General features: G+C 43.3%; 1 protein-coding gene across 2 annotated transcripts; it reads left to right on the top strand.

Moving 5' to 3' along the window:
* The first annotated feature begins 237 nt into the window (after positions 1 to 237).
* zfr2 (zinc finger RNA binding protein 2) lies at positions 238 to 12,299 on the top strand. 2 transcript variants are annotated; one of them, XM_077583290.1, is made up of 19 exons: positions 238 to 467; positions 1,044 to 1,299; positions 2,064 to 2,181; positions 2,553 to 2,771; positions 3,010 to 3,356; positions 4,024 to 4,212; positions 4,406 to 4,625; positions 4,820 to 4,980; positions 5,056 to 5,175; positions 5,249 to 5,388; positions 5,561 to 5,687; positions 5,758 to 5,954; positions 6,238 to 6,406; positions 7,276 to 7,450; positions 10,429 to 10,517; positions 10,597 to 10,692; positions 10,774 to 10,885; positions 10,974 to 11,071; positions 11,152 to 12,299. In XM_077583290.1, exons 1-19 carry the CDS (start codon positions 415 to 417, stop codon positions 11,317 to 11,319), a joined length of 3,054 nt encoding a protein of 1,017 aa, XP_077439416.1. In that variant the 5' UTR covers positions 238 to 414; the 3' UTR covers positions 11,320 to 12,299. The 2 variants fall into 2 exon arrangements, with proteins under 2 accessions (XP_077439416.1, XP_077439417.1); XM_077583291.1 differs by having other exon boundaries at positions 361 to 467; positions 2,067 to 2,181.
* The last annotated feature ends 85 nt before the right edge of the window (positions 12,300 to 12,384 follow it).

A 12,384-nucleotide genomic window follows, 5' to 3' on the forward strand; every position in this document is an offset into this window, starting at 1 on the left:
TAGGTTAATAGACCCGAGTACCCCTCCCCCCCCTTTTTTTCTTCCAATACAATAAGGAAATAAAGAACATTTTTATTATTTTTATTTATTTTATCTTTTGGGTGGTAAAACGTTTTCCTTATTCGTTTGGATGCCACTGCAGCAACATAGTTCCATTTAAAGTACTTCCGGTATATTTCTAGTTCTATATATTCTTTTTCATGATATATTGTCACACGGGTATAGCGTTACTTTCGTCGAACACTTGTTCTGTACTCCTACAGATAATTATCAAGTACAAACTACAAAATATATTTCCGTTTTGGTGTTACGTTTAGCTGCAGGTAGAGGGGGTGAACTATCTTGTTTTCTGCCTTACAGTGACTCTCTGATGACTGGCATCACTGTACTGTACCGGAGATCGGAGAAGCCAAGATGGCTGCAAGCAATTATTTTGGCTTCACGCACGCCACCGGTCCCCAGTACAGGTAATTCAAATGATAGACGGTCGCGTGAGCCTAACATTTGAGTCATCATAACAGAACGTCGTCGTGCGAGTTGTTGACGTTTCCACGAGCGCCGCTCTGCTGCCACAAGCTACCTATAGCTGCTAAGCTAAGCTGCATTGCTAGCCGAGTTCATGCTGCCTGCCATCAATCGTTTGCTGACTTGAATACATGTCACGTTTAAAAACCGTGTGAAGTACAGAGTGTCAAAGCTGATAAAGTCGCTTGTTGACGGAAAAGAAGTTGGCTAGCGATAAAATGGTCTGAGTGTGAACTGACTTGGGACCTGAGAGTTAAAACACTGTTGGAATAATAACGAACAGTACGGTAACAATACATTATTGTTTAACGTCAGATTTTTTTTTAAATGTACCCCCTCCCCTCAAAATGTACATTTAATTTTAAGAATTGTCATTCACACCCAATAACCTAATGAGGACAAGTACTATAGAAAATGGATGGATGTAGGATAAATGGGGGGGGGGGGGGGGTATTGCAAAGTGCTCTGGTTGCTCCTTCTAAATGTTTTTGAATCACTGACCCATCTGTTTTTCTCAGTACCCAGCCTCCCCCTGCCTACTCGCATCCCTCGACGGCCACCTACAGCGTCCAGCAGGCTCCCGCCGTGCCTCATGCTGTAACAGCCTCTTACTCTCCGGCCACAGTGCAGGCAGCCCAGCCTGTCGTTAGCGCCCCTTACGCCAGCTATCAGAGCCACCAACCCCCTCCGGACTACACCTACAGACCTCCGGACCCCCCGGCAGCCCCGCATCCCACCACCACACCACAAACATATCAGGCGTACTCCAACACGGTGAGCTAATTTTTTAATTATATTCACAAGTAATGAAAAGGCGCTTTGCGGTCAATTATGCAACAAGAGTATGCAGGATTAATTTTAAATATACACCAACTAGAAAATTTGATTCATCCAGATCCAGCAGTTGCATGCAGCCATTTTCTATTACACTTATTCTTGTTTGGGTCACAGGTGAGCTGGAGCCAATTCCTGGACAAGTCACTCACTCACATCGCAGCAGATCTGGGCATAGCACGAAAAATAGGAAGGCAAAAAGGAAAACGTGTCACAGGCCATGCACATATTGTGGAATTTTCAGTAGTTAAGCAAGATGAATGAAACAGTCTGGAAAACAATTTTTTTTGGGGGTTTCTTTATATTTGAAGCTTCAAATATACACAAGTCTTACAGAGCAGTGTAGAAGTGGTCTGTGAGAGTCTGCGCAGTAAATAATCATGGGAAGATTTTTATGCAGCCTGGTCAGATTTTGGGAGTTGAAAGTGAGGGTCAGCTAGACAGGAAAGCAAGCAGTCTGTTCCGAGCAGGCTTATCAGTCAAGGCCACTTCGATATTGCTTCATGTACAGGAATTGAAAAGGCCATTGTTTGTCCACAAAACAGTACAAACTTATATTAATACGTGCTAAATAATTATTTTCCATAACGTTAGTTACTCAGATGTTAATATTTCAAAAGACCTCTTTTTTGGAACACCCTGTATTTATATAAAAAGTCATTTGCTTTAAAGTGTTGCACTGATAATGATTATGTTATTTATAGCAGGACAACTACAACTATGCCCATCCTGCTGTCGTGACTACCTATGACAATAAACAGTACTACCAGACAAGTATCGCCTCAGCCCAGAGGAGTACGACTGAAAACTACTACCAGACTGGTGAGTCATTGCTATTACTGAAGAAGTTCATTTAGCTACCATATTTCAAATGTTCGTATTGACACAACAACCTCTCATTTATGACCTTGAAAATGCTATATCGCAGATTTGAAGGGATCATTTGTAATGGGTTTTTACAGTTCAGTATATTTAGGCTAATGCCCTTGCATGTCTCTAATATTTTGCCCCTCTTGTTGCTGAAAAAAAAGTGAATTTACATCACTTGACTTGCATTTTTAGGTCACATAATAACATGACCTCCATGCTACCAGTTTAAATGCTCATCCCGTCAAAACTGCTGATTGGGAAAACTCGGAAGATCCGACGGGCATTTCCGATCGCCCTGCTCACTGCCCCTTTTGCTCTTTCAGTCGGAGTGAAGAGCGCTTACACCCCAGCCCCCACCACCGTGTACAGCCACCCGCCTCCTCCCCAGAGGCAGGTAACAACGCTGACACCAAGCAGCTCGGTGTCCAGCAGCTACAACATCTACCCGGTGTCCAGCAGCGCACAACAAGCGCAAACATCGATTTCATCCTACACCCTCGGCTCCACCTTCAGCTCCACTGCTTCAGCCACCCCGTACCCAGGTAACAGACAACACTCATCGGGCCAGATTAAAAGCTTTTCCAATCTGTGTTAGATTATTTTTTTCCCCCCTGCCATTTAATATGGGCCAACTGAAGCGTGATCGTTTGTGGTTAATCACCATGAAAAGGACTCCATTTTGCATAAAAATGAAGACGTTAACAGTCTTAATAGATGAAAATGTAATTCAAATCCGTGTGTCTGTTGAAATTTATTCTTGTGCTTCTCACTTATCCTCAGGCCTCAGCTACTCTAACTATGGATCAACTGGCTACCCCAGCACATCTGTCACCTCTTATTACCTGCCGGCCCAGCAGACTTTGTCCCAGCCTCAGCCTCAGCCTCAGCAGCAGCAGCAGCAGCAGCAGCTGCCCCCATCCCATCAGCCCCCAAAACCACAGCCCCCCAAGCAACTGACAAGCGCTTCCTGGAGCAATCCCGGCAGCAACATGGTGACGAGCTCGGTGGGGAGCACCTACAAAAAGCCAGCGTTTCACCAGAACAAGCTACAGAAGCCCAAGGGGCCTGTCAAGCAGCCCCAGCTTCATTACTGTGACATTTGCAAAATAAGCTGTGCAGGTCCTCAGGTGAGATGTTCTAATGTCACATCTTTGTGAAAGGCTTAGAGGGGAAGTCAACCTTAAAAAAATGTTGACAATAAAATGTTATATGTGACCTCACTAGTCTAAACATGACATTCTGATTAATATTATATTTGCGGAATATGAGTTATGAAGCAAAATCCAGCTGTTTTTATATATCTCAGGGGCTGGCCATTTGCCACTTGCTGTCGACTGAAGATGACATCACAGTTACTCGGGGTCAGGCAACGACCAATCACAGCTCACCTGTTTTATGAAGCTGAGCTGTGATTGTTTCTTACCTGAGACCTGAGCAACTACAATGTCATTTTCACGCGACAGCAAGTGGCAAAATGTCTGACTTCTGATATTGATTAAAACTGCTGGATTTTGCTTCATAAGTCATGGTGGGGCTGCATAGAACATTTTATTGTCAAGAATGTTTTGGTGGGGTTGACTTCCCCTTTAATTATTTTAGTGTATTTTTATTGTTTTTGTTTTGTTTGTTTTTTTGCAGGGGGAGTCTATAAATTTACAATAAATATACATTAAATTATCACAGTTTACATCACAGATTTCACCTAATGATTGGCTCGTCACTGTCTGCATTTGTAAAATTTTGTTTAAATTAAATTAGATCTTGCTTCCCCCCCATCCAATCTTATTGAATCAGACATACCGGGAGCACCTAGAGGGCCAGAAACATAAGAAAAAAGAAGCCGCTCAAAAGAATGGCGGTCAGACGGGAACCTGCAACGGTCCCAGAGGAATCCAGACTCAGTTACGATGCGAGTTGTGTGACGTGTCCTGCACTGGAGTTGATGCCTACGCTGCGCACATCCGTGGCTCCAAACACCAGAAGGTTAGCGCAGTTGTGCAATTCTTTGAATGTTTGTTCTCTCATCTTAGCAGAAAGTCAGTCGACATGCTTCAATGTCATGTTTTATTTATAGGATCTCCCATCTGTTCTGCGATATCCTCGAGGCAGACTCCCTACACTGATATGAAGAGGGAATACATATCAGCTAATTCTATCTGTTTGTGTCTTTGTAAAGGTGGTAAAATTGCATACCAAGCTGGGCAAGCCTATTCCCTCCACTGAACCCGTGGTGGTGAACTCTGCACCAGTCATCACAACATCAACGGCTGCCAAAAACCTGGCCACCACCAGCAACAGTTCAACTTCTACTGCTGCGCCTAAACCAGTTGTAAACACTGTGGCTAAAACAGTCACGACAGTCAAGAAAGTAGTTCCGTCCAAAACAACTTTGACTTGTAAGTTGTGAAGTCATTTGTAATTCAGTATGAGTTCATGTTGTTGTTCTTTTTCCATTACTCTTGTGGTAAAATTGCAACGATGCTCATTCCATTTTTTTTTGTACTCAATATTTTTATTTTGACCCGCAACCTATCAGGAGCATTATTATAAGCTTAATTTGATTTGTTATCTTCTTAACCTGTATTAACAGCTAGTAAGCTAGCCAGCACTGCTGCAGCCGCGACAGCAGCGCCCCCAGTGGCGGTAGCGGTGAATGACGAGAGAAATATGCCACAAGTGCCAGACGAGGATTGCGACAAGGTTGCGAACCAGGGGGACATCCAGCCAGTTGGGCATGACTACGTGGAGAAGGTAATCAGGGAAAACCAACCTCATCTTTGCTCGCAAAAGGTTGCTACACCAAATGACCAATCGTATGTTTTTCAGGTGCGTAACAGTGTCGGCAAAGTAATTCGTTTCCACTGTAAGTTATGCGAGTGCAGCTTCAATGACCCAAATGCTAAAGACATGCACCTGAAGGGAAGAAGGCACAGACTGCAGTACAAGGTAGATAAGATGCAGCTACATTTTCCAAGAGATTCCTTACATGTCTTTTACGGTCCTATTGCCCTTTCCGCAGAGGAAAGTGAACCCTGAGCTCCCAGTGGAGATCAAACCTAGTAACCGAGCCAGAAAGCTGCAGGAGAGCAAACTTAAGAAGCAGAAGACGGTGCTGAAGAGACAGCAAGATGATGAGCAGCGCTGGAACATGGAAAGGAGGTCAGAATGGTTTCCTAAAAATAGATTTTTGAATGCTGATGTCCTGACTGGACTTATTGTCAGGTACACTCCTAGAAGCTATAAGATACTAAGCATATTTTAGGAAGTCCGATTGGGAATGTTGAAATAGAAATCTGTGTACATGAAAGTCTTTTTCCACCCACTTGTGCAGGCGATATGAGGAGGACATGTACTGGAGGAGAATGGACGATGAGCAAATGTACTGGGGGGAGCAGAGACGCAGGATGCCTCCCCCACCTCTCATGAGCCGCCCGGGTATGCCTGTGCCCCCTCTGCTGGTGAGTTTTGTTAATGCAAGCTTTCTTTCACCATATCTGCCCTCGTAACTTTTTCTCCCTTTCGTGTAAGTCGTGCGTGCGGCGGCCAGACTCACCCGACGACCGCCTCGTGATGGCCAAACACGCCACCATTTACCCGGGAGAGGAAGAGCTGCAGGCTGTTCAGAGGATCGTCTCCCACTCTGAGCGAGCCCTGAAGATGGTATCAGACATTCTGCTTGAGAAGAACATCGCTACTGCTGCTTCTGAGAGTGAGGACCTACAAAGGTACAAATTTGGGTACAGTTTCAGATTTTGGGGTCTACACCATAAACTCTGTTTACGGAGTTCCGTTCTTACAGTGGCAGAAAAAAGCAAATTGTTCACGCCACATCTATTTAAAATGAGGACTCTGGGTAAATAGAATATAAGAGAATTAAATATACATTTACAAGACCACCGAGCCCAAAATTTAAGTTATTACGTCAACAAAAACAGAAGTCTTAAAAATAGTAGAAATCCAAATGACATCCAATCGACTAAGTTTTTGGCTTTGTCCTTCTCTTGATAGCACTGCAAACGCGGCCCGGCTTTTAAGAGGCGTGATGCGTGTGGGCATCCTAGCCAAAGGCCTGCTACTTCGGGGCGACACCAATGTTCAACTCATCCTGCTCACTGCTAAAAAACCCACCATCTCCTTACTCAAGAGCATCGCTAAGCAGTTGCCCAAGGAACTGGCGGTAAGAAGATCTCACCCATGCATCACAGCACAGTTTGTGGGATGAAAGGTGCGCTTCTGTGCATGAATCCTGACCACACAAAAAAAAGACAAAATCATTTTACAGGATGACTTCTTCACATTTTTTCCTCCCAACATTTTGCAGGATGACATTTTTCTACTTGACAATGTAGTCGTTAGAATTCCCAAATTAATCCATTGTATTTTACAGGTTATATCATCAGCACTGTGCACCTAAGCTGCAGGATCGTCAAAATTAAGTTTTACATTGCAGGAGACCAAAAGGTTGTGATTGTTATTAACTGTCCTGCTTCTTTCAACACGAGTTTCTCTCATATCCCAGAGTGGTGTTTATTTCACACATCAAAGAGCGTGTTAGTGTTTCATTCACTGCCATTGACGGCTATAGAAGTCAAAAATCCATTTTTACTGGGCTTGCAGTGAATCAGTTATTGATTTAAGTAAATAATGTATCTCTATAAGGATTGATGGCATCCCTACAAATTACAATACAAATCCATCTCTAGGCTTAGGAGAGAAACCCCATTTCTGTCTCAAAGGCGTCGACTTGAAGGTTGTGGCGTGTTGAAATCAGCTTTCCCCTCCTCCTGTATTTGTAATGTTTAATCCACTGATCTTTAGATGCACTGCCTGGTTATGACACCTGAATCCTACAGAGCGAGATATGGGGTTTCATAAACTGTTCTATGTTCCTCCCCTGAATATTATTAAGTAAATAAATATTTTAGTAACCTTAAAAAAAAGAAAAATAATTGCCCTGTATTTTTGCCTTATAAGGCTCATTGCCCCCCATATATGTACCCCACCTCCTCTGTAGTGAGTAATTCCAAGTGTCCTTTTAACCGGCAGACATTTTCTGAAGATCAGTATGAGGTGCAGGCTCGCCCCGAGGAGGCCAGCGTCGTCATATTATCGAGCAAGGAGCCCATAATGCAGGTGACGGTTTCTCTCACCTCGCCGCTCATGAGGGACGACCCTGCTGATGAGAAGGACAAGCAGGCAGCAGGAAACGCGGCTGAGAAAGGTTAGAGAAGCCAACGCTTTCGGTACCAGAGAAGCACATGTTGGCGCTGTGTCTAATACACTCACAGATTACCTCCCCCCAAAACACCCCGGCTCAATCCTATGCGCCCGTTAGTTGCCCAAATTTTAGCTGGGTTGAATGTGTTTTGACTAGCAAACCCTTAAAAAAATAAAATAAAATTCCCATACTAATTTGTCCCAATATTTTTATCCCTCCTTTTTCTTACAGCCACCCTAAATCCCTCCAATTTTTTTTACTTTTCACAACATGAGAATCAGAAGCCGGGCTCTCCGACCTTTCTGTGCCACGAAGGGTGTATGATGTTATCGAAGCACCCAGATACACTCACATGACGAGATCAAGAAACAGACCAGATTGAGGATCACTGTTCTGATATATAAAAAGAAAAAGAAAAAAGTATGCAGCTATATGGATAAAAGTAACGGGCCACACATTGAATTCATGTCTGATAAAAGTCGTGCTTTGGAAATGTTGGCCAAATACTTCTGTCCGTATTGTAGTTTTGTTGCATGACTACAACTCATCCATGAGGCGAGCTTTGGGGTTCTTCATCTTCTTCCTCGCAATCGGTTTCCCCCAGTTGTCATAATGTTGCATTCTCAATTAGAAGGAGCTTGAGTGTTTGCCTCACTTTGTTGTCACTCCCACTCAACATTGTGGTGCAAACACTCCTGCTCCAAAGAAGTCAGCCTTTCTTTGCATGTTTTCCATTTTTGAAAGCACGGTCATGATGTGTTTTTTTTTTTTTTATGGCTTCTATTATTTACTGTTGATGATCATGTACAGTAATTCCTTATTTAGACATAGCCGCTGTGAAGGCCACTCATGCCACTAAGAACGGGGAAATGAATGAGACGAGTGGTCCATATTTAATGAGCCATGCGGAGCAGCAGTTCACATTAGTGTTGTTAGCTCGTTAAATATGGGTCACTCGTTCAAAGTGCAATGATGACGTGGAATTTATAAGTTCTGGCTTTGTTGTTATTTAGCTTGTGAGATTCCCAGTGAATGAAAAGTTGCCACATAACAAGCCATCGATATTTTTTGTAATCACATTTTGCATTTGGTGTCTTCAAGTTGTCACCAATCTCGATCCATGAACGCCTTCATACTCTCCCAAAAAATCACAAACCCAACAAACACGCCGCATGTTTTTGTTTGCAAACAACGATGTCATCTGTTTTAATACTACTAATTGTGATCATCACTCTTGACACGTTATGTTCATTGATATCGTTGATATTTTCTTTTTTTGTCTTGCACAAAGGCGTGAATGGATGGAAATATCCTAGCTCAAGAAGCTTCCTTTATAATATAAGCGGCAAAGCAGGGAAGGCACAGGTGCATCAAACATTAAGATTGTTACTGTAGTTCCTTTCAAACGCATGGCATCAGAAGCTGCGCCTTCTTTGCTTTAAGATTGCCACGAGGGGATACTTGGGAGACGCTGCAGACTACAAACACACTGTTAAAAGTTTGAAGGATGACGAAGTGCACGCTTCAATTGTTTCATGCTTCAAAGAGGCAAAAATGGGTTGAGCGGATGTTTCGTCCTTCTGTAAAGCAGCAGATCAAATGACACAATAAAGAGAGGAAACCCAAAATAAGAAGTCAATTGAAAATGTCAGAAGACGCAATGCGGTCTGTAATGCAATATTATATGTCATCTGCTTGTTAAAGGGGAAGTCAACCTTAAACATTTCTTGACATTATGTTATATGTGACCTTTATCCATCTCAGGGGGTGGCCATTTTGCATGACATCACAGTTGCTCAGGGCTCAGGCAACGCCCAATCACAGCTCACATGTTTTCTGAAGCTGAGCTGTGATTGGTTGTTAGTGTTACCTGAGACCTGAGCAACTGTGATGCCATTTTCACGCGACAGCAAGTGGCAAAATGGCCGCCTTCTGATATTGATAAAAACTGCTGGATTTTGCTGCTTAACTCATATTCCACTAACGCAATATTAACCAGAATACCTTAGACTTGTGGGGCTGCATAGAACATATTGTCAGTAATTTTTGGGTGGTTGACTTCCCCTTTAAATTGTTTCATAATGAGCATTTCTGGGCTGACAACAATTTGAATTGTGCATAAATTCCATTTAAAGGACCAGTGTGTAGGATATAAGGGGCTATATTGAGGAAATTAGTGTTAATAACGATCTTGTAAAAAAGTATCTTTATATGTTTGTTGTTGTTGTTGTTTTTAGATATCTTGTCCTATAGTAAGGGCAGCATTACTCAAGTGGCAGAATAGTGATACCCCATACAGGTGTTCAATCTAATCAATTGACATCCAATACAAGCCATATCAACAATTCTGACACTTTCACTAGAGGTATCATTATCTTTATTAAAATTTGTAGTGGTTTCAAACTGTCGTCATGAGAGCTTTGCCTAATATTTTGCCCCTCTCCTGTAGCCCTGTTTGACACAGCATTAAGGGTTGGAATTGGGGGGTTAGATTACCAAATGATTCCCGAGGGCGGCTCCTGCTGCTGCTCACCGCTCCCTCAGGGGATGGGTCAAATGCGGAGAACGAATTTCTTATTTGGGTGCGACAATCAGTGGTACTATAACTTAAAAGAAGGCAATATGTGACGATCTTCATTTTCACTACTAAGATGCCATTGAATCCTTCACATTGGTCCTTTAAAGTTTCCCACAATTTCCCCCAAAACTGTTGTACGACCTTTGTTTTTTCTACGCATGTACCGTTTTTGTTGTTCATTTGTTTCTTTCACCCAGAAAAAACAAGCGCAAGACAGTGTCGGTACTTTCTGACCCTCATTCTGTTTCTCTTTCACTAACTTTATGAAAGCACAGTTTAAAGGAGCAGAGAGGAAATCCGGTCATGCGTGATAAACGATTCCACGACACATTTGAGGCTACTGGTTGTGTCTTATTTATGGTGCTAATCGTTGAGCGTGTGCGTTTGTGGTTTCTCTTATCAGAAGTTGCTGAGAATGACCCACCAGATCTTCTGAGTAAGAAAACATGTCTGGAGCACTTGGCCGCACTCCGTCATGCCAAATGGTTTCAGGTAGAAGTTTTGTATGCATTTTCACTCAAATTCACTTTTAGTGTTGTGGACGTCAACCCCATGAATATTTCCTCTGAAGGCTCGTGCCAACGGACTGCAGTCCTGTGTCATCATCATTCGAGTCTTAAGAGATTTATGTCTACGGGTGCCCGTGTGGGCGAAGGTTCCAAGCTGGGTGAGCCCCGTGCTTTAAGTCTTCTATGTTTTGATCCAACTGTAACGAAATGATCATAAGAGATCAATCGTGTTGTCCTAGGCAATGGAGCTGCTGGTGGAGAAGGTCATCAGCAGTGCGACGGGCCCGCTCAGCCCCGGAGAAGCCTTGCGCAGGGTGCTGGAGTGCTTGGCCACGGGAATCCTGCTACCAGGTAACGCCCCCCTCCCCCACTATACTACAGTTCATCGTCCCAAGTTGACACCCGGGCGTTCCATGATGATTCATCCCCTTCGTCTCAGATGGGTCAGGGTTGTCGGATCCCTGCGAGAAACAGTCGACAGATGCTTTGGAGAGCATGAAGGTCCAAGACCGTGAGGACGTAACCGCCAGCGCGCAGGTAAACGTTGAAAATGTTTCCTCCAGGGCACGTTTTATCATCCGCAAGCAAACCCGACGACCTTGTTGCCTTTACTCCAGCATGCGCTACGGCTGCTCGCCTTCCGTCAGATCCACCAGGTCCTTGGCATGGACTCCGTGCCCGCGACCAAGGCCTGCGTTCGCAAACGCAGACGGGACGTCAGCGGCACGAACGAAGGGGAAGGCGAAGTCAAAAAGGAAAAAAAGGAAGAGGTTGCGAGCGTTTGATGTCCACAAGGGGCAGCTTGCTAGTTTAGTGTCTTATTGAATGTATAAAAAAAAAAAAAAAAACTGATTCGAGTTGAAAATGATGACTTTGTGAAAAAAATTATTGACTGTTTAAGAAATATGGCCAACGCCTTTCCCCCTTCTGATCATTACTACTTACATATGTATAGAGATGTTAGAAGTGTGTAAACAGTAAAAAGATGGCTAATTGCATCATTCCATTTCCTTATAAGTGCACACAAACTGATTAGTCACAATAGACAAACCACAGCTGATTTTTTTTTAACCAATAATCTCACTTGACAAGAATCGGAAGCAACATGAACGCGAAAATAAAATGTTTAAGGGGGCGTAATCAGGCTGGTAAAGACGGGGGCAGAATGGAAAAAGTACAGCAAAAAGACATGTGGGAACACGTTAAAGCAAGCCAAAATACAACCTAATCTAATCAACGGACGTCCAGCTGAAGAGCAAAACTGCCTTTGAGAATTCCTATGTTGCACTGTTCGAGTGAAAACCAAGCACTTAAGAAGTCATCTTTACTGTTTACTGTCTTTAAACGGTAACGATACTTCTAAGTTAGCCGAAGAGATGACTGAATAGCCTAACGTAATGGTCTTGTGGTTATGAGGTTTCGCCTGCGTGATGGCGCAGGCTGCAGTACACTGAAAACGGGAGGAGGACACGCGTCATCTTACGTCACCGCACAGAAAAGAAGGGGCGATTGCACAACAGTTTTGCTGAGAAGTTGTGTATGAGTGATTTTGTTTGTTGCCACGTGCAATTGGTTTTAGTGGTAAACTATGTTATTATCTCTTCTGTTGAAATGTTACTGTTGTCCCTGACTGTTTTTTGTTGTCCTTTTTTTTTTCTTTGTTTTGAGCGTGATTTTAGCAAAGTTGCTCTCTAAGTTGAGTTTGTGTTGTTTATGGTTTTACGCTGTTGTAAATAAAGCATTGTGGAGGAGAACCTCAAACCTCCATGTGACTAACTGCGTCGTATGTCCGGAGAGAAATATTGAGGAAGTGCTGTGACAAAAGACACAAATGCGTCTTTGGTCAGTAT

This window comes from Vanacampus margaritifer, chromosome 13, assembly GCF_051991255.1.
Source record: "Vanacampus margaritifer isolate UIUO_Vmar chromosome 13, RoL_Vmar_1.0, whole genome shotgun sequence".
Classification (NCBI taxonomy): Eukaryota; Metazoa; Chordata; class Actinopteri; order Syngnathiformes; family Syngnathidae; genus Vanacampus; species Vanacampus margaritifer.